This window comes from Myotis lucifugus, unplaced genomic scaffold (genome assembly GCF_000147115.1).
Source record: "Myotis lucifugus unplaced genomic scaffold, Myoluc2.0 scaffold_91, whole genome shotgun sequence".
In the NCBI taxonomy this organism is placed as follows: domain Eukaryota; kingdom Metazoa; phylum Chordata; class Mammalia; order Chiroptera; family Vespertilionidae; genus Myotis; species Myotis lucifugus.
The window spans coordinates 2909491-2935151 of NW_005871139.1; the positions used below are offsets into that span (position 1 = coordinate 2909491).

Consider the following 25661-nt stretch of genomic DNA (forward strand, 5'->3'; position numbering starts at 1 on the left):
TTTGGAAGAATCACAGGCCCCCCTGGGAGCAAAATAGGAGAAGAAGGAGATGCCTGGGCCCCTTATACAGTTCATAAAATTTTACCACTGTCTACCCAGAACCTCCCCAACAGCCATTCATTCCCAGGATGCCCAAGATAAGTCTGTCCTAGACCCCGGATCAACCCAGGACACCTGAGCAGGTTGGGGGGAGGCGGAAAAGGATACCGTAGTGATAACTGCACACCCTCTAACCAGGAGGCCTAGAGTGAACCCCCCAATCTCTCCAAGGGGAACTGTAACCTGTAACCCCAAACCCTCAATTGGCCAGAGGGTCCCTACCAACTCGCACACCCATATCCCTTGGCCCCAGCCCCACAAGCTCACCGTTTGTAGTGTGTGAGGATTTTAGGCTCTGATCGGGCACAACCAGTGGGGTTGATCATGAGTGGTAGCTCCATCAGGGGGTGGCGTCCATAGCGGAATAAATAGTTTTGACAGCTCTCCACTCCAGGCAGCTGTGGGCACAGGTCATGCTCACCTTAGCCTGAGCACTTTTGGGGCAGGACCAAAGTTCTCAGTGCCCCCCTCACCCCGGCTCCCGGCCCCTTCTTACTGATTCAGCTATGCGCAGCACAGCGTGCACCGTCAGCCCAAAGAGTTCCTCGCCTTTCAGGTACTCAGGGAAGAGCCTCAGCATGTCGGCCTCTTTTCTCATGGCAGCCACAGGCTCTATGATGCGATTCCACACAGCTAAGAGGCAAGGAAAGAGAGCAACCCTCACCATCTGGTGAAGTTCCTCAGAGGGAACTTCTGCTCAGTGAATCCGACCCTAACCTTGATCTGCAGCTACCTCCCTGTCACGAGGCTGTGTGGTTCTTCAGGACCCCCTCATGGCCTCCCAGTCCCACTCTCCTTCAACAAGCCACACTTCCCACTCCAGAGGGGCATTAGAGTGCCTTGTGACACAGAAACATGAATCCAAAGCCCAGGAGACCCAGCACAGGTCACAGGACTTGCTGAGAGTCAGAACAACAGGCATGCTTTGGCACTGGGAAGATGAGTTCAGGTTTTAGTATTAGCCATTGGACCTTAAACCAAATACTTAAATCTAAGATTGTTTCTTGAAAACCTGGGAATAATAGTACTTACCACAGAGGGTTGTGTGAACAAAATAACCTATATAAATCACTTAGCTTAGTTTGTGGCACATAGTACATGTTCACTAAAAGGTAACTGCTCTTATTGTTATTTTTATAATTAACACTAAAACTAAGATCAAAAGAATTTTGTCCAGAGAAAAGCAACCAAAGGGAACTTCATGGTTAGGATCAGGTTAGGTGAGCCAGATGGTAAGGTCTCAGAACTGTATTCTTTTGTTCCACTGAGGATAGGAAAAGGAGCCAGAATGAAGTTAGACAAGCAAAACATCTTCAATTACAAGGGAATTTAAGGTGAGTAAGAGAGGCTAAAACACTTTCTCTGGGGATTTTCAAGAGACCTCCACCTACGTGCAATAGAGGGTATAGAGGGCAGATCACTCACAAGGACCCTGCAGATCCCTTTTCCACATTGTAAAGATGATTCCAGGAGAAACTTGCCCAATTCCACATTACCATTTCCAGGGCCCAGTGCTCACCCTGGGGAGAGGCATCAGTGAAGACCAGGTCCTCCAGGCCCTGCTCCATGACTTTGATTATGAACTCTGGCCGACCGTTGTTCTCACCAATAGAGCAGCGGTAGCAGCAGCGGCGGTTGTTGGTGCGAAGGCTCCAGTAGATGCGTGTGGCTTCGTAGCCAACGGGATAAAGGGCAGTGGCACTGTGGAAGTCGGCCATCTGATGAGGGAGCAGCTGTCCAATGGCATGGAACACAAGGCCCCCTACCCGGAACATGTGCAGCCGCTCTCCCCGCTGGATGATGCTAGCGATTTGCTTCACCTCATCCCGCTCAATGTAGACCCGCCGGAAGACAGCAAAAGAACTCAGCTCTTGCTCACAGGGCCCTTTGATCTTATGCATTGGACACAGCATGGTCTTGTCCTTAAAGAACATGCACTTGGCGCGGATGGCGCAGGCAAAATGGTAGACGTTGGGACAACGCATGCGATTGCAGCTGCTGGTGGCACCGGTGCGCTGGCACAAGGAGCACTTGGTTAGCAGTCCTCGGTGGAGGGCCACTTCCACATTCATCAGTGCCCCACCCTGGGTCTCATAGACCTCCGTGGACCACAGGGCACAGTTGAGGTGCACCCACAGGTCCAGGTCCAGGTTCAGCAAACGGGCAGGCCCATCAGTGGCCCCATCACCCTCCTCATGACAGAAGCAGCAGCGCCGCATGTCTCGAGGCACCTTGTCAGGTCGCAGGGCTGTGCCAAGTTGTTCCATAAACTCTGCCACTTCCCGCTCATCCTCCTGCTGCCCACTGCCCTTCTGGATGGTCAGGAGCAGCCGCAGACGCTTCCAGCGTACCCCTTTCCACTTCTTGAGCCGAGGGGACCGGCAATCTTCACCTTCTTCAGAGGGCCGGGCTCGGGGCTTGGGCCGGGTGGACTCAGGGGAGGAGGCCAGGGGCAGAGGCGAGGGGACAGGTGGCTCAATTGAGGGTTCAGCTGGGAGCTCGACCAGGGGTTCAGCAGGGGGGCTGGCAGGAGAGGGTGCCAAAGGGGATGGGGGTGGGGAGGGTTCTTCAGGAGGTGGGGCGGAGAGCTGTCGAACGTCCAGATTGGAGACATTGTAGGTGTAGCTGTGTTGGGTGGGTGGCTCTGGGATAGGGCTCTCCTATGGGAGGGGGCACAAACCCTGTATGGTTAGTGCCAGCTCCTCACTTAACTAGCCCCCTCCCTTTTCCCACCCAGATCCCACTCTCCCAAAAGCCCTCTCTGCTATCTCTGCCCCAGCCAGAGACACCCCTTTTTCTTACCCAGACCCACCTGTTTCAGGAGGCTCAAGATGTCTAGCTGGCTCTTGAGAGTATAGCCAGGCAACACGGCATCAAATTGCTTTAGCCAGTCAGGGCCAGCTTCTGGGCTCTTGCCTCCCAGACTCTTTTCTTTCCCACCTGCAGGAAGGAGGGGGTCAGAGCCTCCCACCAGAATCATTCCCCTTAGGTCCCCAGGTGTTTTCCTGCCACACTCACCAGGGCCCTCAGCGTCCCCCTTCTTAGGCTCAATGCCTGCCCGGGCAGGGCTCTCTGGGAACAGCACCTCATAGGAGTTGGGGATCTTCATGCTTAGCAGCTCTGCCACTGCCACCATCACACCATTCAGATTCTGCCGGAGCAGGGAAGGGAGGGGAGAGCCTTGTCAGCAGGTTGTGTACAGTGAGCACTACCACCAGCTTTGTGGGGACAAGGACACTTAGAACACAGCTCCACAGGTGGCCGGTAAGTCCAGCCCCTGTGCCATCCAACTCTTCCCATGTACTTGTTTTATGGTGGCCTTTCCCAAACTGCTGTGGGCATTAGCAGGAGCTCCACAAAAGGGGCCTGTGTCAACTAAGTTTAGGAAACTATACACATTATATCCTTAACTTGGGAGATTCACGATAATTAGCAAATTAGAGAAGCTGAGGAGTCTTGTAGTAAGGACTCCTGTTTGGTTGTTTTAACTGGGACTGCCCATTTCCTATTAACATTAAAAAACAAAAAACAGTTTCACCAAATATAATAGGGTGCTGTCTTGTATCGTATGTCGCATTATACACACTTTCTTTATTTGCTGAGTGTGTCTTTACCACAGGACTGTGAACTCCCTGAAGGCAGGGACCCCTCATGTTTCATTTACTCTAATCCTACAGCCATTAGCCTAGGCTTTCACATGGTAGATCCTCAGTACATAGCTTTAAAGGACCAAATTTATCCAGACAAGTTTCAGGGACTGCCCTCTGATTAGCACCCCTTAGGCCTCTGAGGCACCCTCCAGGACACACCTTGGCTGCAGCAGCAGAGACCGTCAGCATGACTGACACCTCACTTCCTTTGCCCTTTTCCCAAGTTGTGGCAGGCAGCTTTCCAGGGGCCTCCAGGTCTAGAGCCCCATAAGGTCTGGTATCTGGGAAGACTAAATGAGAAAGAAGGATCTGTGTTAGCCTCAGCTGCCCCTCTGCCCCAGCTCCGACACCCCAGCCTGGCCTGGCCTGGCCTATGTTCAGGGCAGCCCCTACCTGGAATGCTGGCCCGAGGAATGATGGGGATTACAGGGGAGAGAGCCCGGTCTTCCTGCTCCCACTGCCCTGAGCCCAGCTGAGGGAAACGAGGTGCCTCCTCCCCCAGGATGCTCTCGGGGGATGAAGCCGGCACAATGCTGTCAGGAGAATCGCTGTCCTCATCACTCTCCATCCTGTAGGCCAAAAGTAGACATTTGTTGCTACAGCTCTGCAGACCCCCACTCCCAAATCTAGAGATTAGTAGATATCACAGCCTTACTTAAAATCTACTATTGGTCAAAGGGAAAATGAGACAACCAGATCCCTAACCCCATTCCTCACCCCCATTTCCAGCACAATCCCCACCTGACATCCTCAGTCTGATTGTGAGGGGGTGTAGGCAAGGCGGCCAGCAGGTCTAGACTCTTCACCTCTGAAGCATCTGAGGGGTAGGTTGGGAAAAGAAAAGTCAGGCCTAGGGTGGACAGAGCTGATGGTGCTTTCTCCACCACATTTCAGGCCTAACTAGTACAACATCTAGCTTAGCTATCATAACCACTGTCTACCCATCTACCAGTTTGGAGCAGACAAACTATATTTTGAGCATTTCCAATGTGTCAAGTCCTGAGCTTTATGTGCATTCTTTATTTATAATATTTTAACACTCCATTAAGTATTATAATATCTATTTTATAGTGAGGAAATTCAGGCTCACACAAGTCAATCAAGTTACTGGGCTATAGTAACACGGCTAAAAGAACGCAGGACCAGGATTCACAACCAGCTGTGACAACAGTTTATACCCACCAAGACTGTCTGTTCATTATAAACAAAAGTTTCATTAACATTCTATCATCCACTTCCCTCACTGTCTTGGTTCTAGACCAGTGATGGCGAACCTATGACACGCACGTCAGAGGTGACACGCAAACTCATTTTTTGGGTTGATTTTTCTTTGTTAAATGGCATTTAAATATATAAAATTAATATCAAAAATATAAGTCTTTGTTTTACTATGGTTGCAAATATCAAAAAATTTCTATATATGACACGGCACCAGAGTTAAGTTAGGGTTTTTCAAAATGCTGACACACCGAGCTCAAAAGGTTCGCCATCACTGGTCTAGACTCCCAGTGCCCATCCTTGTCTCCAACCAATTAGTCCTGAAGAGGTCCTTTCTATCTCAGGTACTGGTTGTGTGTGCACACAGCGAAACACGCAACTATCTATGTGAAACTGTTTGACAGGGTATACTAACTGGCTTGGACCCCAGCCACCAAATCCTTCTAGAGGAGAGGCCCACTCTACTCTTGACTTACCCCTCAGTGTTCCTTCAGTATCCCGGGCAGAGGCGGCATCCTTGGGGTGCTCCCCCAGCTCTTCAGATGCAGTGACACCATTCACCATCTTCTGCTGCACCGATGGGGGTGGGGTGGGGGGCAGCGACGAGGGTGGTGTCGGCGGGTTACTCAGGTTATTCTGGGGGTGGGGTGGGGTGTTGTGTGCAAGATGGCAGGGGGAGACTGACATAATCTCCTGGCCCCACACTGTATCAGCAACTTCCTCAAGTATCCCACTCCCACCTCCACCTCCCCAAGAACCTCATCATCCCCAAAAGGTATTGTCATTTTCTAACCTTGGTAAGCAGCTGGGAATAGTAGTCAGGGCCAGTGGGTAGTGCCCCACTTCCAAAGGTCCCCCTCAGCTGGCACTGCCCATTGATTGGGCAGCTACTGCCAAAGGGAGCAAAGAGGCTAAAATTGGCGGTGATGGTAGGCTCCGTTAGGGGCAGCAGGGACAGCTCCTAGGAGGGGCAAGATGACAAGGTTGGAAACCTGCAGCACGTACATCTCTGCCACTGCATAGCTGGGGGCCAGGGTGCCCCCTTATCCTGAGTTGGGACCAGGGGACTGGCTCCTGGGGGTCACCTGTTTTAGCTGTTTCAGCAAGGCCTCGCTGGCCCTGACCCCGTCCTCCTTCCGCAGCTTCTTTCGGGAGCTCACCAACCTGTCGCTTGCCTTCTGTACCCGCTTGGGCTTCGGTGTCAAAGGTTTCCTGGCTGCTGTATCCTAAGCCGGATAAACCCACAGTGAAGGCTGCTGTCCTCCTCAGAGCCCTCACCTCTTCTGTTTCACCAAGACCTGCTCACTCTGCCCCACGTTCCAGGCCCCACTCTACCTGGAATACTCACCTCCTTATTGCTGGGGGTACCCTGTAGTTTCTGCTCCAGCCCAGCCAACTTGCTGTCAATGTGCCCGTTGATCTCTGTTCGCAGCCCCTCGGGCCCCCGCCCAGTGCTGAGTTGCACATTCTTTGCACGTAGAAGCTTCTGCAAGAGCAGATGCCCGGCCTCTGAGCGGGGGCCTGCCAGCAGGAGGTGGTTGCTGGTACCTGGTGTCCCTATTGGCTCCCCATTGGCCTCCCTCTTCACCACCTGGGCTCCCAGGGCACATGGCTCTTCCCGAGGCTCCTGCTTGATGCTGAGATAGGATGGTTCGGGCACCGCCTGCCCATTCACCTGCTCTGGATGCCCAGGTACCAGGCTGCTCTGCTCCGGCTTCTGGGCTTCTGCTGGGTTGTCTGGAGGATCCCAAGGTCCCAACCCTTTGCCAAATAAGGTATCTGCAAGCTGGGCAGCAGCAGGTGAGATCTTCCCAGGAGGCAGCTCCAAGGGCAGCGCTTGGGGTTTTGGGGTCCCTGGCTGTGTGGGAGGGAGCTGGGCCTCAGAGGGGAGCTGGGAACTAGGGGACGGTAATTGTGAAGGTCTCTTTGGCTCTTGTGGGCTAGATGGTGGAGGTGTGGGATGAACAGGACCAGGGACTGGTCCAGTTGATAAGGCTCCTTGTGGGGCAGGGAGCCGGGGTGGGCCCTGAGGTCGAAGCCCTGCCCCTAGCTCCTGGAGAGGCCCTGTCTGGGATCCAGGGAAGCCCCCAACTTGAGGCTGGCGGCCTAGGAGGCCCTGGAGGGGAGAGGGCTGGGTCCCAGGCTCCTGATAGGATGGGGCCTGGCGTATGGCCTGACTCTGCTGTAGCTGCCGCTGCATGAGGAGTGCCTGCAGCTGCTGCTGCTGCTGAGGGCTCAAGTGCCGCAACTGTGGGTTTTTGGCCAAAACTCCTTGGAGCTGTGCTCGAAACTGACCCACCGTAGGCATGACTCCAGCCCCGGGCAGGCCCTGCCCAGACTGGGGGACAGATCCTGGTTTGGCAGGCTGTGGCCCTGCATTATTTTGCAAGGGCCGCTCTAGTCCATGGTGCTGTTGGGAGCCCAGAGGGTTCTGAGTTATGGGCCCAGGCTGCTCCCCTAAGGAAACAGAGGATTGGGTCAGCAGGTGTGGCACGGAAGAGGCCTCTGAAGATGATCCACTGTTTGATTGCCCATGGCTGCCCACACCTGCTGTGTGGAGCAAGTTAACTTGCTGCTGCTGCTGCTGTCCTTGGAGCCTCAGAGGTGGCTGCAGTGGCACAGAGTTGGGCTGAGGCTGGGCCTGGGGTTGGACAAGCAGGAGTTGTGAGTCCCCAGAGAGTGAGGGCTTTACTTCCCCTGGTTCAGTGGGCACTGCCTCAGGTACAGTCCCTATTGCTACACCTCCCTGATGTGTGGAGGGCCCCTCAGTGGCCTCTGGAGGAAGAGTGGTCTCTACAATGCTTTGTTCCTTGCCCGATAGGAGGAGGGTTGGGCCCAAGGCTCCGGGGCTAGAAAAGTGTTGTTGCAGAGGCTTGGCTGGCATTCCAGGACCAAGAGTCACTTGCTGCTGCTGTTGCTGAGGAGACAGTAAAGTTCGACTCTGGTTTAAGAGGCCTATCTGCTGCTGTTGCTGCTGTTGAAGCTGCTGTTGCTGTTGTAGCTGCTGCTGTTGTAGTTGCTGCTGCTGCTGCTGCTGTTGTAGCTGTTGTTGCTGTTGAAGCTGCTGCTGCTGTTGTAGCTGTTGCTGCTGTTGCAGCTGCTGTTGCTGCTGTTGAAGCTGCTGCTGTTGTTGTAGCTGTTGCTGTTGTAGCTGCTGCTGTTGTAGCTGTTGTTGCTGCTGTTGAATCTGCTGCTGCTGTTGTAGCTGCTGCTGCTGCTGTAGCTGCTGTTGCTGTTGTAGCTGTTGCTGCTGTTGTAGCTGCTGTTGCTGCTGCTGCTGTAGCTGTAAGGAGGCCATTGGCTGAGTGCTAAGCTTGGGCTGCCCACTATGTGGCATAAGACCCTGCTGAAGATGAGAAAGCCCTGCCATGGGTCCCTGCTGTTGGTGCTGTTGGTGCTGCTGCTGCTGCTGCTGCTGCTGCTGCTGGGCTGTGACCAGTCGGTGTCCCATAAGGCCCTGACTTTGCTGTGCCAGCTGAGGTGAACTTGGTACCCGGGACTGGGTCAGAAGCACCTGTCTGTGAGGACCCTGAGGGCCCAAAGCTCCAGGGTGTGGTTGCTGCTGCTGCAACACTGCCACCTGGGCAGGGCCCAGCATGCCCTGGGGCCCCTGGGGTGGTTGAGGGGACAGCTGCTGGACCAAGAGGCCCTGATGGCTGCTGGAAGGCAGAAGCCCTTGGGGCTTGGGACCCAGAGCCTGGTTTGCCTGTATCCCAGGTCCCTGTTGCTGTTGCTGCTGGATTGCCACCTGCCCTAGGAGGTGCTGCTGCTGCTGCTGTTGCAGTTTCTGGGCAAGCTGCATACGTTGCTGCTGTAGCTGTAGCTGCCTTTCCTGCAAAAGCCTCGATTCAGGTCCCAAGCCTCGAAGAGCAAGATTGCCAGGAAAAAAGCCCCCTGAGGGGCCAGCTAGGGCTCCAGCCCCACCAGAATGTTGCTGCTGTTGTTGTTGGGCCAAGGTTGTGTTGAGGAAGGGGCCACCAGGCTGTCCAGGTAGTGCCATGCCCCCTGGGGGCAGACGAAGTCCGGCAGCTTGCCCACCAGGGGGCCCCTGTGGTGGCTGTAGCGCATGGCCAGGGAGCAGCTGACCAGGGAGCTTGGTGAGTAGCCGAGGACTCTGGGAAGGGCTAAGGGCCAGCACCGCTGAGTGTTGTTGTTGCTGCTGCTGTTGCTGCTGCTGCTGCTGTTGCTGCTGCTGCTGCTGCTGCTGCTGCTGCTGCTGCTGCTGCTTATTCCGATATTCTGCCATGAGATTTGTGTGCTCCTTCTGTTGCTTCCGGACCTAATGGGAGGGTCGGGGATGTCAGCCTCGAGCCTGCCCACCATGCCAACCCTCTTCCCAGCTCCTGGTTTCTAAGCTGAAGCCTGCTTTTCCCACCTGATCCAGCTGTTTCTGGATCTTGCTCTGCTGCTCTGTAACCAACTTGAGCTTCTCAGCATCAGCCTCTGGGAACTCCCGGCCAGCCTTTTTGGCAGTACGCTGTTTGGCACACAGAGCCTTCCGGGATTTGCGGTGCACACCAATCTGCTCCTCTAGTACCTTCAGCTGCATCTGTAGGAGCTGTTGGGTATGGAATAGCCACTCTTCATACTGCCGCTGGTCAGCCTCATCTGGAAAAGAAAGCTGGTGTCAGGACCAATAGAATGGTGATCCCAATTCCTCTTCCTTCAAATGCCTCAAGCCATTTTCTTTTAGGCTCCTCCCCATCCCCATACTCACTGATCACTCCCTGGGCAAAAGTGGGTGGATTGGGACGAGCCTGGGAGGGGTCACCAGCATTCCTCTCCTGAAATGAGAGACACTGCTGAAGGGTCATATTTCCATACCAGCCCCTAAGAAGGGTGGCCCAACAGCATGGGACACAAATTCCTACTCCCACCTGATCACTTACCTGGCCACTCCCAGCTGCTACGTGGTTCTGCAGATCACTGCCAGTCCCCCCTGAGAGCCTCTGGGCTAGCAAGGACACTTGCTGCCTAGAGTTCACCAAAGCACAGAAGATGTGTTAGTAATGGGGTCATTTGAAAGGCAAAGAGGAAAAACAAGGAAGGAAGGAGATCAGGAAGGAGAGGAGAAAGATTGGGAAAGAAAAGGTCCAACCGCCACCCAAATCTTACCTGTTCATACCAGGCGCTACTCCAATGCTGCCCTGAGCCATCACCTTCTTGATGCCTTTCAAAGCTACCATCTTGGCCTTTGCAATGGGATCAATGATATCTTCTGCAGCAAATTTGTCCAGGTCTGGAGAGGGAAGAACCAAGGGAGCTGGGCATTTGGGTCAATGTTCCATTCTATGTCTGCTATTACTTCCAACACTTTAACCTCTATCAAGCCAAGCAAAACAATGGCATTGCATGATGGAAAGACCAGGCAGCCTAGGTGACTCAGCTCTATTATTCACAGAACATGTGGCCCTGTTTGTGTTAGTAAAAGGTACTCAGTAAATATTTGTTAAACCAATATATCAATGTTACTTCACCTTTCTGAACCTCAGTTTACTCCACTATTTGGTAGAGATCATGACTCCCTATTCTGCGCATCTCATGTGGCTACTGAGAGGACCACATATGACAAGAATATGAGCACAGTTGACCCTTGAACAACATGGATTTGAACTGCAGGCTCGGATTATATGCAGGGTTTTTTTTTCATTAAATACTGTAAATGTATTTTCTCTTCCTTATTCTTTTTCTCAATAACATTTTCTTTTCTCTAGCTTACTCTATTGTAAGAGTACAATATATAATACATAAAACATGCAAAATATGTGTTAATTATGTTATCAATAAGGCTTCTAGTCAACAGCAAGCTATTAGTGGTTGTTTTTTGGGGAATCTAGTTATACACAGATTTAACTATGTGGGGGTCACCACCCCTAAGCCCATGTTCTTCAAGGGTTAACTGTCCATTTTACGACCTAGAAAGCATTCTTCAAAAGTAGTGTTCTTGCCCGGCCAGTATAGCTGATTGATTGAGCATCGACCTATGAACCAGGAGATCACAGTTCAATTCCTGGTCAGGGCACATGCCCAGGTTGCAGGCTCAATCCCCAGTGAGGGGCGTGCAGGAGGCAGCCAATCAATGATTCTCTCTCATCATTGATGCTTCTATCTCTCTCTCCTTTCTTCTCTGAAATCAATAAAAATATTTTTTTTTAAAAAAGTAGTGTTCTTAGAGCAACTAGTGCAGCCCAAGAACCCATCTGGCAAAGCCCTAGATGCCAGAGCTATTGTGGGCCTGACATGGACCACCTACATCCCACTCACCTGCCTGTCCTGGATGCTGGATAGAAAAAGAAAAGCAACCACCAAAAAAATCTAATCTTTCTAAAATCATACACATTGTATATTTCTCCACCACTCAGTAAATTTAACTGACTTCGCACTTTTTAAAGGACTAACCAAAATCCCTCCCCTGGTCTTTTGAGGCAGTAACACAGTTAAGAGGATCAGAGGGCCAGGGTTCAAACTCTAGCTCTGTTAGTTGTGTGATCTTGGGCAAGTTACTTAACCTCCATTCCTCATTTTCCTTTTCTATAATCAAAGATAATAATAATACCTATTTAATGACTTTGTTGAGATGATTAGATAATGAATGTACAGCACTCAGTACACAGATTGCAAATAGTAATTACTCAATAACTGCTATTACAATTTGAGGTCTTATGGTAGTACCCACTCACTCCCTCTACACCAGTGATGGCGAACCTTTTGAGCTGGGCGTGTCAGCATTTTGAAAAACCCTAACTTAACTCTGGTGCTGTGTCACATATAGAAATTTTTTGATATTTGCAACCATAGTAAAACAAAGACTTATATTTTTGATATTTATTTTATATATTTAAATGCCATTTAACCAAGAAAATCAACCAAAAAAATGAGTTCGTGTGTCACCTCTGACACACGTGTCATAGGTTCGCCATCACTGCTCTACACAAAGTCTACTCCAACCTAACCACTCACTCATTCTCCAAATATCCCCCATTGGCTCTCCTGCCAATATGGTTCCTGTTCTCAAGTCTTTTTATCTATCTGGAGTGTTTTCTCTTGCACCACTTCTCTCCAAGTCCTAATCCTTAGGTCTCACCACAGCTACAAAGCCTTTGCTAATCAGGCTTCATGTATTCATCCCATTCCCTCACTCAAACATCAAAATGCCTGCTATATGCCAGGCACTGTTCCTCCCTTCTTAAAAGCTACAGTGCTTCTGCCAACACTACTAGTATGGTATTTAGTCAAAGATTTATGTCCCACCTCCCTTAACTATGAATTACCTTATGTCTGTAGTCTCAGTGCCCATTTGTTGGTGACAGTGACCACCCCTGAGTAACTAAACCAGTGCTCCCAGCTGAGGTTACCTGTATCTGGGAAGAAGCTGTTCGCCAGCTGCTGCTGCATCGCCAGCTGTTGGGGTTTCATGCACATGGAGGGTGGCATGGTACCCATGGGCTTCTGTGCCAGCACTGGTTGTGGACTCTGCTGGGACACCAAGCCTGCCTGCCCTCCATGCTGCCCACTTATCATATGCCCTTGGTTGGACACCATGGCCAGGGATGGGGCCAGGCGCTGCTGAAGGGCATGAGCTGGTGGCTGGGTGGGCATCAATGGTTGGGCCAAGCCTGGCTGTCGGGAACCTCCAAGTCCCAGGGCAAGCTGTTGTTGGGGCCCAGCCAAAGTGGAAGAAGAGCCCTCATGTGGCAAAGACATGGCCTGGGCAGGGCCTGGTGTGGACAGTAGAGAATGCTGCTGTTGCTGCTGGACCGGCTGTAGCTGTGCTGAGAGCTGCTGTTTCTTCTGCAGCTCCTTCTTCTCATGCTCCAGCAGGTCTTCAATAAGCAGCGGTAACTCGCTAGCGACCAGGGAGCTCTCCATTTTGTCCAACTCATCCCCAGATGCTGCATGTCCACCAGGCAAGGTCAGGGCTCCGCTCTCTAATTCAAACTTCTCCAGCAGAGAGGACCCTCCTGGGCCACTCAGTGGGTTAGGGGTCAGCAGGTGAGCTGGTGGTCCTCCTGTGGCTCCAGTGTGCCCACTGCTAGAAAAGGGTCCTGTGCCCATCCGTGTGTCCCGGCTGCCCATCACACTCTGTCCTGGCTTCAGTCCCAGGCCTAGGGAAGTGGTGGCAGGTGCTGGCTCTACCTTGGGGTTGGTAATGGTGAACTGGCAAGGGGAAGGGTGGCGTCCACCCTCCTCCACCTTGGGCTTCACCTCAGGGAGCACTGGTGCCAGACGGGGCTCAGAAGCATCAGCAGCGGGGGGAGGGCGTTCCTCAGGGCCCAGGGGTCCTGGCTCCACCCCCCGCAACAGGGCCTCCCGCTCAGCCTTTTCATTGGCTGACTCCACCAGCCTCAGGTGCTCATTGAAGATGTCCTTCTTGTCTCCAGTGTCCAACTCAGGGTCAGTATAGGCCAATAGATCAAACTCATCTCCATTGAGCAGGTCATCCAGGTGGGGATCGTTGGTCTCCAGGTTTTCCAGGGTGCCCAGCTCATCATCTCCCTTGGCCACATCTACACCCAGGCCCAAGTGAGCAAGTTCATCATCCTCCAGGGCCTTGTGGGCATCAAAGTCATCATCCAGCTCAGGGTCCTCACAGGGTAATTTCCCAGCTTCCAAGACCAGAGGAGGGGGGCGGCCAAGCTCAGTGCTCGATGGGGGCCGGCTGACCAGCTCCAAGCCAGGGGGCAGGGTGGGACCTTTGGTGTTGGGCGCTGGATGGAGGCTATTGTTCAGTTCAGGGGCCAGCGGGGCTGAGGGTTTCTGTGGGGGAAGGCCTGATACCGTTAGACCACGAAGCCCTTCAGGAGCCAATCGGTGGGAGTCCTCACTTACAGGGTAAAATCGGGGTCTCTGAGGGGGACCCTGACCAGGAAATGGAGGCCCCCCAGGTCCTAGTCCTTTTTGTACATTGTGCCGCAACTCAATGAACTGGGCAGGGCCAGCTGGACCAGGCACTGGCTCGCCAGGGCCAGGCAGGCGAGTAGGAAGTCCTGCCAAGGGGGAACCTAGGTTTTGGCGGCCAAGTTCAGGCCCAGGAGTTGATGAAAAGCGAGAAGACATGGCAAGTCTCATGGAGTTTGCTGCTGTTGCTTGCTGCTGCTGCTGCTGCTGCCAGAGGTGTTGCTGCTGCTGCTGTAAGGGCAGGGACCCAGGATAGGGTGCTCGCTGATAGAAGGCTTGGGAGCCTCCCACCAGTTGCCTGGAAGAATATGCAGTAGTCAGTAAGATGAAGTAGACATTAAGATGAAGAAGAACTAGAACATAGGCCTAGGGCAGTAGGGAAGGGTAGAGTTAATGTGGCAAGGGGGAAGGAATAGGGGAGAAGAATGATACCGGAGAAGAATTAGAGAGGCAGGTAAGTCAGAGGCAGTACACAGAGGTGGTCAAGTCTGTTCCCTTGATTTGCCCCCAGTAACCCTGGAGCCTCACCGGCTATTCACATCCATAGAGGAAGGGGTGGCTGGTGGAGGTGGCCGCGAGAGTCGGTCATCACTTGGGAAAGCCCCTGGCCCTAGGATGGGGCCACCCAGCTTGTTTGAGGGCAGCCCAAGGCTACTCTTATCCTAGGAGAGATAAGAGGTAGATGAAGGTGGGGCCACCTTCAGTAACCTGGGCCCACCACACCTTGCCACCCTACCTACCTGGGTCCCAGCAAAGGGGGTCTGGCCTCGACTCAGCTGCTCAAAGGCAGGGTTGCTGGGCTCAGTACCCCAGTTCCCTGGAGGCCCCACTGCTCCTGCAGCTGCTGCAGCTGTTTCCTTCTCCTGCCGCAGGGTATTGCGCTGGATCTGTTGCCGAATCAGCAGCTCTCGCAGTCGCTGGCGCTGTGCAGAGAACAGAGAAGGGTAAGTCTATCGTACTCTAACCAGAGGGCTGGCACAGGTACAGTGGAGGTATGAGGGAGTCAGCTCCACGATGTCAACTCACCTGCCGTTGCTTCTCTAGCTCTGTCTGGCTGAGGCTGGAGATGCCTGGGTCCTGGGTACCTGGAAGTTCAGGTGCTGCCAAAGAGCCGGCCATTCCAGCTCCTGGGTCTTCTCGTTTATCGACTGGAGAGGTGATGCCAGCCCGCTGTGAGGCTCCATGGGGTGGGTAGGGGAGGGATCCATCGGGTACAGGTGGTGGTAGGACCGACTGGGGGCGTAGCGGGGACAGCCCATAGCCCTCTCCTGTGGACCCGCTGCTGGGTCCCAGAGGGCTACCCGATGGGTGGAAGTTCCCTGTGGCTACTGAGTAGTTTGTGCTTTGAGGCTTGCCCAAAGTAGGGCCAGGCCCAAAATGGCTGTTGATCCCGTGGGGTGGAGGGAGACCAGGCTGAGGGACAGGGGGCTTTAGGGAAGAGGGCTCCCCGACTGCCTGAGGGAAAGTGAAACGCATGGGAGAGGGCGTGCCCACAAATGCACCCGTCCCAGGGGATCGGGCGAAATTTGGGGGCTGCCCACTTGGGACCTTGGCATGGAGCTCACCTGCTGGCCCTGAGGGCAGGGCTGCTGGGAATCCCCCAGCCCCCAGTGGAGTGTGAGCTAGAGGCCCAGACTTAAAGGCAACTTCAGGGGGCTGGGGTCGGGGTGGCTTATGCAATGGGGCAAATGGGTCACGGGACTGAGGGCGAGAGGGTGGGCGGGAATAAGGGTCAGGAGACTGAAAGCGAGGGGTCACAGGAGATGGACAGAAAGCCTCAGCAGACAGAGGACGGGGTGTCAATGGGGACTGGGAGCTGGACTGGGACTGGGGACTAGCGGGCACTCGGGAGAAAGGGTCAGAGGGCAGTGATCGAGGGGGTAGGGCACAGCAGCTCTCAGGGGCTGGGGGCTGGGGCCGAGGGGTCAATGGGGGCTGAGCATAAGGGTCAGGGTAGGGGCCAGGGCGAAAGATATCCGAGTGGCTGGGGGGAGAAGGGGCCAAAGCCTGGGCAGGGGATGGCTCCTGGGGCCTTAGGCCCAAGCCCGGGCTCTGGGGCTCTACCTGAGATGCCCGAGGGGTCAGGGGAGCTTTAAAGACATCAGGTGCCTTTAACTCCAGGCTGCCCAGGTGGGGGCCTGAGGAGGGTGAGTCAACAAAGCCCAGGTTTGGAGGCCCATAGCTAGGAGAGGATGCCCCAAGCTCTTCCTTCTTCACCTCCAGGGCTTTCCGAGACTCCCCAAAAGGCGGGGGTGACAGCAGGGGCTCGGAAGCCTTGCCACCCCCTACTCCTGGGCTCTCAGGCACAGCCAGGTTGTCCAATGAGGGGCAGCGGGGTTTGAGGAAGGGGTCAGGTGTGGAGGGCTGGTGTCGGGGGGTGCCAGGTGGGGTAGTGTGGAATTCCCCTGGCTGGCCAGTCCCAGGACGAGATGAGGTGCCCAGCGTCGGGGGCTGCACAGGAGCCCCAGCTGGACTAGGATAGGGAGGATAGGTAGATGGTGCCGTAGGGAAGCGGGGCTCCAGAGCGTAAGCAGGGGCCAGTCCAAAGGGGTCCTGCGAAGGCACTTGGGCGGGCACCTGGGGTGGGAGCTTGAGGAAGAGCTCACCGGGCGAGTCGGGGCCAGGCACCGTGCCCGCCGGCGGCTTCAGGAACCCGTCCGCAGAGGTAGACAAGCCGGCGGGGGTAGTGGGGCTGCCAATGAAAATGGTGGGGGCCGCAGCAGGGGGCGGACTGCCCAGTGCCCCTGGCTGGGGGGGAATGCGGAGATGTAGGGCCGGTCGGTCAGTCTTACGGGCCATGTCGCCCACCTTGGTCTGCTTGTTGATCTGGCTCTCAGCCTGCTACGGAGGAGACCAGGCACAGAGCAGTCAGGCTGCTGTGGACAGGCCCTACATCCCCCTACCATCACAGAGGCCACCTGCTACAAGACATCAATGGTGCAGCCTGGTGGGGCCCCCACTCACCTTTTGCACCTTGTTGATGCGGTGAGCCGCCCGGTTATCTTTGGCCTTTTGCTAAAGGATGGAGGACACAGCCTTAGGCCTAGGGCTCAGCCTCATGCCCAGCCCCCATCCTCACATCACTCACATTCCCTACCCAAAAGCTGATCCCTTCTAGCCCAGATGCTTTAGGAGTGGGGAATGGAAAGAACTGAAATTTCCCCCAAATACCTCCCCCCGCTCAGTTCCCAGTCCTGCTGACTCAGGCTTCCTTCTGTCTCACCAGATAGGGGGCTTTGTCAGCAGCTGGAACTTTTCTCCAGAGCTTCATGATTTGTTTGCAACGGCTAGACCAGTCTGGAGGACAGAGGGATTGTATTAGGAAACTTGGCAGGTGGCCCCTGCAACTGCCATGTTACCAGGTTGTTGTCTCCCTTGCCCTCGCCCCACAGGTACCTGGGTAATCTTGCTTGAGATTGGGAAAGTTAATGTTGGCATACAGCACAGGCGAGATAGTGGAGAGTTGGCCCAACTCCTCATCCTTCTCCCAGCGCTGAAGACTCCGCTGGTTATAGGAGAGCCCGTCGCCCTCACCCTCCGTGGTGGGGGTGGTGGGGGTGGAGGGCGTGGTGCCTCCTGAGCCTGTCCAGGGACTGTCTGGTTCACCTGGTTCTGGGCTAAAGAAGCCCCCGCGCTCCCTGGGGCGCAGGGGCAGAAAGTCACAGGGGGCAGGGTTGCCACACCCCAACCCAGACAAACTGCCCAGGGGCCCCAGGCCAAAACCCTGCCCCAACAGAGGAGGGCCACTAAGAAGGAGGTGGAGAGAAAAAGGGGGAAGTATTACTACAGCAGCATCCAGGAGTCCAAGGTTCCCTCCCTTGGCATGAACCCAACTGGAGGGAAGGGACTATGGGGATGGCCCATGAAGATTAAGCATAGATACCAACCTAGAATCCAAGAATGGGGACTGGCAGAGGCCTGGATAGGAGTCCATTGGGCTGCTGGAGGGGAGATTGCCCAAAGGGAGTCCACCTACAAGAGGCACAGGATCAGAGAAAGGGAGCAAGTGGCCCATCCTGGGGGCAAGCTTGGCCGTACCTGCCCACTAGTCTTCAAACCACCCGTATCACCTTGAAGAAAGGGCCTCTGCAGCGGTGTACGGCTGCCATCTAGGCCAGGGGTTCCACAACCCAGATGCTGCTCTCGTTCAGAACCTAGAACGTCCTTGAAGAGCTGCTGCAGGTCCTTGGATTCTATCTTGGGCAGTTCTATAAGGGATTGAGGGAGGATGCTGCTGAGGGAGACTGGGGAGCTGAGGGGACACCACACATCTACAAATAGTCATGGCCGGGGCAGGTGCCCAGGACTCCCCACTGTATAGATGAGAGTCTCACAAGCAGAATCTTCTCCTTCTCCCACAGAGGACCCTTTATACATGAAGAGAGTAGGTCACAGCCTCACCTTCTGTAGGAATCCTGTCTAAGTCAGAGCTAAGCATCCCTTCTCCCGGGGTTCCTGGCTTCTCGGGGTCACTGGGCACTGGGGATGCCTTTACACCCCCATCCTCAGGTCCTGCAATGAGAAGGAGAAACCCTTCAGCCAAGGCCTTTATGGAGGTACCACACTGACCACAGAAGGCATGGAAAAGTTTGACAGAGGCAAAACCAAGCTAGGATGAAGTCCTCCCAGCAGGCCTCACCTGGTGTATCAGCCTTGCCCTCAGCACCACGGGATTCTTCATCTGCAACCTCTGTACCATCATCTCCTATAAGCAATAGTCGCCATTCCAGAGATGTCCCACATCTGACATCCAGAATGGGTCTCCAGCTCCACAGGCCAGGGCCCTTGGCCTACCCTCAATTCCTGGAGACCAGCCCATCCCCCACCAAGTTCTCTTCCCAGCTCCTAAGCACAGAGGAAAGTTGGGTCCCTTCAGACCTCTTTACCACCACATGACTGACCTTTCTGTAAGGTGGGGAGCTCCTTCCTATCTGAGCCTCCATCCCCCTTGGCTTTTGGGGTTCCTAGTGCAAAGCTTGGCCGGCCCATCCCAACTGCAAAAAGGGCCTTCCGGCTCAGGTCCAACAGCTCCTTCCCAAAGAAGGCCTCCTGTGGGAAGAGGCAGGGAGAAATAGGCTTCTTCATGTTCTGCAGGGAGAATTCCCTGCACCCTTCAGAGCCTAAGGCCCACCTGCAGGTAAGCAGGAAACATGTCCTCTAGTTTGCTCTTCTTGCGCCCTCGCCGCTGCTGCTTCTTCTTCTCTTCTGCATCTGCTGGGCTCTGTTCCACAGAGCCCTCTGCAGGCAGGTCAGTAGGCATCACTGGGGACAGAATGGGAAGTGTCAACTTCTCTAGGGACACTGAGCATGCTGCTCCCAAGTTGGCCTGAGGATGCTTTCTGCCTATTCTCTCCCCCAAAACCAACTGGACCCACCACCCTCTCAGCCCTTTGAGTGAGCCCTCCTCCGGGCCTCCCCGGCAGTGCCCTATAGGTCCTGTGATCCCCACCTTCTCCCAGGCCCCACTGGAGCCCTCACCCGTCTCACCCTCGTCGGGCTGCCCATCCCCACTCAACACCTCCGCCTGTGCAGCAGGCCCCTTTTTCACACGTGTGTGGGATTTCCGCTGTCGCACCATGAAACCACCAATGCCTATGAGGAGGCAGAGCTGAAGTTGAGAAGCCACTAGGGACTGGGTGAGCCACCCCTCCCCACCCCATTCCCCATCCCAGGGCCTCACCAGGCCGATAGGGTTTGCGTTTGCGTTTTTTACTCTCCTCAGTCTCCTCCTTGCCAGGTTCTACATCAGGGCTGATGGGGCCCTCCAGTTTAATTTCACACTCCATGTGCTCCACACCACCTGCGTTATTTAAACAGAGGAGATGGAGGCAGAGCAGAGGCGTGGGCCCTTTAACTCTGTCATCCTGCCACCCAAGAACAGAGAGCTGAGTGCCTTGCCAGAGCCATTGGACAAGACCAACAGTGGCCTGAGGATGATCAGGAATGACAATGCTGCTCCCTCCCAACATCCAACTCTTACAGGCACGCTCCCGCTACTTTGGCAGATTCCCCAGCCTTACCTTCACCCTTGAGCAGCTCTTCAGTGTCTAGGTCCCCATCCTTCTTGTCATCAGGGCCAAGGGCATCTGAGGGCTCAGAACCTTCCAGCCCAGCCTCGCCTGGGAGGCCAAGCCGTCCTCGCCGCTGGCGCCGCTTGTGTAGGGGTGACATGGTAAGGTTACGCAGCACAGCCATGCCAGTTTCTGTCAGCCACACACCCTCAAAGCGAAAGTACTGGGGCTCTGCACAAAAGGGAAGAGCATGTGACCCCAGGGAAACCAGAACTCCAAGTTTCAGCCTAAGTCCCCAGCTGGGACAAAAGCAGTGAGAGAGAGACAGACCAGACCCTGGGGCCTGAAGGGTGGAGAGGACTGGTCACCACTGGGTGCTAGCTAAGGTTCTAATTCTCCATCAATGACCTAGGAGGATTCAGGCTGCTACTGCAGAAGCCTGACTTTGCTCATGATTAACCCTAGGTTCACCAAATATGTTCTCTAGCTGTCTGGGGCTGGAAGTGCTCCTACTCGCTGAATGCCAGCACACAGTGCCCCAGATGCCAGGAGCAACACCTACATCATGATGGAGGAGATGGCCCCAGCCTCTTCAGTGAGGAAACAGCAGTGTCCTGTGCTCTCTGGAGGCGACACTCTGGTAGTACAGAGGCCATGTTTCCTGGTGGAAGGAACTCTGCCTGGGAAACTAGAGGCCTTGGTTGTAGTCATAACTTTGTCAATAACCTAGTGGGTGACCTTGGGCAGGCTACTCAGTCTCTCTGGGTCTTAGTTTCCCCCTCTTAAAATGAGATAAAGTTAGGGGGGTGGAGCTGGACTAGACAGTGTCTAAGTTCTCCTTGGCTTCGGCACTCAGAATTTCACCTGGCTCTTTCACCTTCATAGGCACCAACTCTGGAGGCGCAACAGGTGCTGTGGAGAGAAGGACAAACCAAGGCGGTTTGAGGCCCTGTCCCAAAGCAAGGCACCCCAGTCCTGACTCCTCCTCTCCTTCCCTAGCATTTGGTACTCACCAGCAGGCTTAATTACATAAGGCTGGCAGGAGACACAGTCAAAGCCCTCATCGGCTGCCTGCTCCACATCATCCTCTGTGAAGAGGCTCTCGCAGCCGGCATGCATCCACCTGGAAGAAGGAAGACATGAGGAGATAAACCCAGACAATGCAAAGCTGAGGATAGGAAAGAGGGAGCCAAACCAGGGGAAAGGAGCACCCTCACCGTTCACAATGGCGGCACTGGATCAGAAGGTCCTCTTCCACGTATGGGGCATGACAGATAGGGCAGGTCACCAGGCTGGCACAGGGCCCGCAGTGTGTGTAACTGTTCTGCCATTCACAGTGGAAGCCAGGGGAGGCGGCTCCACACTGCATACAAGACACACACCTAGTGGGAGCAGAAAGACCCTCAGCACCTAAGCTACCCGAGGCAGCCAGAGGTGCCCCTCATTGAAAACCATGTGTCCCAGCCTGGTCTTCTAAACCCAACCTGTCATGTGTTCACCATCACATCTACTCTGACGTATCAGGCCCAGGCCCCTCTGAAGATCCTGGGTCTCCTTACCACTTGCACTTCCAGCCGCCCTTGGGCACGGTGAGCAGTGGGGGGTCCAGGCAGTAGGTGTGGTAGCTAATGTCACAGTCATCACAGAGCAGCAGGCGTGAGGGGTCTGAGGCCTGGCCGCATACCTCACACACGATGCACTCCACACAACGCCAGCCTTTTAATAGCATCACCTTGGTGATCTGGTACAGAAGATGACATTTCTCAGGGTGTGATGGAGAGGAGAGGGCAGACTTCTTAGGGGAGGATGGGACTTATATGGGTTGGGCTGGAGGACCCCAATGCCCAGGCCAGACCTCCATTTGAGCAAATAAAGGCTATGCAGAGCACCCTCACCTCAAAAATATGTAGTGACTCTATACTTAGGCTCCCAGGAACCTCTCCTGGCCACTGCCTCATTATGCATGGACTGGCAACCTTTTACTAGCCAAGTCCCCAACAAGATTATGGATAGGATTAGATTGTATTTCCTCCAATTTTTCTTGAACATTTAAAAACCTGCTACTAATGCAAGTTAAGGAATGTTAGCAGTGGACAAGTTCTAAATGAATATCAAACTGACTAAGTGAACAACAAGCTGACTAATTATGCTTGAGTCAAAAACACTGCTTTCTCTTTGTGGACATTTGCTTATGATTTTCATTTTACATTTTATCTTCAGACTATATCATGCTTTCTACTAGTAAAGTTCTCATAGTTTCTATGATGGACTGAATCATACCAGCAACTCATGGTCTACCACCAAAAAACTAAAAAGACCACTACCAATTCCAAAGTATTTTTCCCCCAAGATGAGTCTGATAATCACTGGTGACTGAAGAATGACTTTTACTATCAAAGGCCACTTTAAGTAGTGTGGGGGCCTGGGATAAGAAATAAGTGACCCAGTTCCCCAACCCAGGCCTCTTGGGCTCTGAACTTACCTTGCTGTTGACACAGTATGGGTGATAGCACTGCGAACACTGGGAACAGGCAAGGAGGTGGCCCTCTGCCCCCCGGCCAAAGCTGCCACATACTACACACATGTCCTGGGGAAATACACAGAAACCCAATGTCCAACTAGGTAGGTCTCCTTTTCCCACTCAGTCCTGGCAACTAACTACAACTCTAATCTGAGGGAAGGAGTCAGGGAACCAAAAGCCCAACCCCTGGCCTCAGGACACTGTGAGCCATCATGGGGCCCTGTTCCTTCTTAGCTTGATGCGTTGCCTAGCTGGTGTGGCTCAGCGGTTGAGTGTCAACCCAGGAACCAAGTGGTCACCGGTTCAATTCCCAGTCAGGGCACATACCTAGGTTGTGGGTTGGATCCCTGGAGGCAACCAACTGATCAATGTTTCTCTCTCACATCTCTCTCTCTAAAAATCAATAAACTTATTTTTAAAAAAATAGCCTGATATGGGTAAAAGTAAGAAACAAAAGGAGAAGATGGGTAAAGATTGGTGAGGCTGAGAGAGGAACATATGTGCCAGTATTCTATCAGCTTTGTGGGATTATTCAGGTGAGAACATACATAAGCTCCCTTCAACAGGGCAGAAATCATTTCTTCCTTTTCACTGCTATATCCCTAGCTCCTAGATCAGTGCCAACCTCAGAGGTGACACTCAAGAGAAATCTGATGGATAGATAAAAAAATGAACAATGTGATTCCAATTCACTGTTTTCTGATTAGCTGGTAGAGAAGTAGGTCTTTGATTTTCTGCATCTGCTCTCCCACCTAAAAACATACACCCAATATGAGTCTGCCAGTCACATATGGTACCTGCATTAGGACAAACTTGTCTGTATTGGAGAAGAGAACCACAGTATTTTGCATGGTGTCGTCATCATCATCTTCCTCCTCCTTGCTGGGAGAGCTATCGATATCAGCAACCTTATAGGCAGAGAGTTGTGGAATGTGAGGCAGCTAAATCTGCGCCAACTAAGCTGCTTTCCTCTTTGGTACTGGGGGAAGGAGGTATGAACCCCTGGCTAAATGAAGGCCAGAAGTGAGACTAAGAAGCAGAAGAACACCCCAGCTCCCAAACTGGGCCTCAGCCCAACAGCAGAGATTTCAGAGAAGCCTGGGGGCCAAGTGGACAGAAGGAGTAGACAGAGCGGACAGGCCCTAGGCTAGCAGGCAGGCAGGTGAGCGTGCAGGGGACTGACAGGATTAAAGGATGTTTAATCTTGAAAGAGCCAGCTGAAGCATGTTTGGGGGATGGGAAGCCTCTCCTTACTACCAGAGTCTCAATGGAAGAAGTGGTTGATTTTAGCCGGGCCCGTCCTCTCCCACGTCCTCCATGTGCTCCTCCACGTGGCCGGCGTCTTCCTGGGAAACTACTGCTGCGACCCTGAGTGAAGGAAGTGGATAATAACAGGGAGAAGTTGAGGACTAGTGTGTTGGGTCCACAGGTTTAGAAGGAAGAGAAGAAACTAATGGACAGAGCATAACAGGTAATAAAGGCCAGGAGTCCCAGCAGAGCAAGGGAAAAGCTAACTCTCAGACAGCAACAAGTAGGTAGCTCTTCTCCCAGGCAAAAGTGGCCAAGTGGTACAATGATAAAAATACTGGTGTTAAAGGCCCGAGTTTCTAGTTGATTCTATTACTGAGTAACCATGAAGCTGGGAAAGTCACTTCCCACTCAATGTATTAGTATTCTCCTTAATAAAATAAGAGTGGACTAAAGGAGCCCTGACAGTCTAGAATTCAATAAGCCAGGCGGGAAGGTATTAGTGACACAGGATTGTACCTCTGACGTTATTAGCATGAAGTTGACGACATCCAGTGACTGGATAGCCCCTTACCTGTTTGATGCGGGAACGAGCTGGGGAGCTGCGCCGCTTCCCCTTGTCCCCTTCAGCTTTGCCTCCACTGACAGCTGTCCCAGTATCACACAACAGTGAGTCATCAGTCTCTGGCAGAGAGTCAGTACAGAGCCGAAGGGAGCCTTCATCTCGAGCTGGACTAACATCTGTAGATACCCCCAACTCCATAGACAAGGAGCCGCCCCCCTCGGGGTCAGGAGAGCCCAGCAGGGGCTCTGAGCCAGGAAAACTGGCACTGGCATCGCCCTGGCTCAGATTGGAGATCTCATTAACGATGTCGGATTTGATGAGAACAGGTGGGGTAGGGGCCACTGGTGCACGTGGCTCCTCTTGCTCTTCACAGGGTGAGCCCTGCCCTGTCTGCTTGCACTCTGGGCCATAGACCTCCATAGGGGTCACAGGGGCCAGCTCCTCGGGGTCCAGGAGCACAGGGGAACCCTTAAGTTCACTAGCCAAACTGCCAGGGGTCTGTCCAGCCTCTGGCTGGGAATCAGGAGTGTCAGTCCCATCCAGAGGGGCTGTGTCTTCCCCCATGCCAGAGAAGTCTTCCAGGGCTGGGGCAGGACTGGGTGCAGGGCAGGAAAGGTTCCCCATGGGGGAGGGGAGAGGACTAGTAGGGCTAGGCTCCAAGGCTGGGCACTCGGGTTCTGGGGCTTTCTCAATCTCCATCTCAGGCGGCTCGGCCTCATGTGAAACCTCCATTGCCTTCTCTATGGGACTCAGTGGGGAGGGAATGGACAGTGGCAGAGCAGGAGGAGAGCACTGTGAAGGAGGGGAGTTCTGGGGAGGTAGGGAATGCTGGAGGAGTGGAGAACACCGAGGGGGAAGGGGCTCCATCAGGATGGGAGAGGCCAGTCCCATTGGGGAGCCTGGAGATGGGGGAAGGATCATAGGGGGTACAGGCTCGGGGTCAGTGCAGTTAGCTTCCGGTGGAGGGCTAATGGGTGTCTCTAGGATGGGGGCAGCCAATGGTGACTCAGGGTCACTGTCCCCTTTGGCACCAAAGGGGTACTCTAACTCCCCCAAAGGAGAGAGGGCTGGTGGGGCTACAGCTGTGATAATGGGTGAGAGCGGAGGAGGAAGTGGATCTGGAAGGAAAGAGAAAAAGGGAGGCTCTTAGATTAGATGTGCCATTAAGAATCAAGACTGTCCCAGAGAAAGAGGGTACTAACATCCCCTTACCTGGTGGCATCAGCTGAGGTGACAAGGATGGCTCCCTAGTTGGGGACAACGGTAGCTCCTCAGGCAGAGGGGACAGAGGTGGTACCCTAGGCTCAGACAGAACCGGCTCTCCCAGTAAGCGGGATAAGGTTGACTACCCCTGCGGGAGGAACAGCGCCAACCCCCCCACCGCTCAGCAGATGTGGGGTTCCCCCAAGGGGCTCCTCATTTCAAGGGTACCGGCATTGTTCCCCTTCCTC

General features: G+C 53.9%; 1 protein-coding gene across 1 annotated transcript in view; it reads right to left on the reverse strand.

Moving 5' to 3' along the window:
- Positions 1-25661, reverse strand: part of KMT2D (lysine methyltransferase 2D) — a 40094-nt gene that overhangs the window by 5170 nt on the left and 9263 nt on the right. The window contains exons 12-52 of the mRNA XM_006091577.3: positions 25423-25555; positions 24220-25328; positions 23652-23765; positions 23195-23305; positions 22359-22463; positions 21436-21617; positions 21094-21258; positions 20890-20999; positions 20741-20788; positions 19886-20107; positions 19546-19665; positions 19353-19457; positions 18997-19127; positions 18767-18914; positions 18505-18570; positions 18267-18377; positions 17936-18073; positions 17753-17837; positions 17262-17503; positions 17089-17162; positions 16830-16880; positions 14892-16706; positions 14606-14788; positions 14394-14527; positions 12323-14163; positions 10083-10206; positions 9857-9941; positions 9685-9751; positions 9343-9575; positions 6316-9246; positions 6053-6193; positions 5761-5928; positions 5444-5603; positions 4491-4566; positions 4143-4318; positions 3909-4039; positions 3118-3250; positions 2912-3039; positions 1619-2759; positions 596-732; positions 367-497 (exon numbers count right to left, since the gene is read on the reverse strand). Coding sequence (XP_006091639.1) covers positions 367-497; positions 596-732; positions 1619-2759; positions 2912-3039; positions 3118-3250; positions 3909-4039; positions 4143-4318; positions 4491-4566; positions 5444-5603; positions 5761-5928; positions 6053-6193; positions 6316-9246; positions 9343-9575; positions 9685-9751; positions 9857-9941; positions 10083-10206; positions 12323-14163; positions 14394-14527; positions 14606-14788; positions 14892-16706; positions 16830-16880; positions 17089-17162; positions 17262-17503; positions 17753-17837; positions 17936-18073; positions 18267-18377; positions 18505-18570; positions 18767-18914; positions 18997-19127; positions 19353-19457; positions 19546-19665; positions 19886-20107; positions 20741-20788; positions 20890-20999; positions 21094-21258; positions 21436-21617; positions 22359-22463; positions 23195-23305; positions 23652-23765; positions 24220-25328; positions 25423-25555 — 13505 coding nt within the window. The remainder of the gene's footprint in view (positions 1-366; positions 498-595; positions 733-1618; positions 2760-2911; positions 3040-3117; positions 3251-3908; positions 4040-4142; positions 4319-4490; positions 4567-5443; positions 5604-5760; positions 5929-6052; positions 6194-6315; positions 9247-9342; positions 9576-9684; positions 9752-9856; positions 9942-10082; positions 10207-12322; positions 14164-14393; positions 14528-14605; positions 14789-14891; positions 16707-16829; positions 16881-17088; positions 17163-17261; positions 17504-17752; positions 17838-17935; positions 18074-18266; positions 18378-18504; positions 18571-18766; positions 18915-18996; positions 19128-19352; positions 19458-19545; positions 19666-19885; positions 20108-20740; positions 20789-20889; positions 21000-21093; positions 21259-21435; positions 21618-22358; positions 22464-23194; positions 23306-23651; positions 23766-24219; positions 25329-25422; positions 25556-25661) is intronic.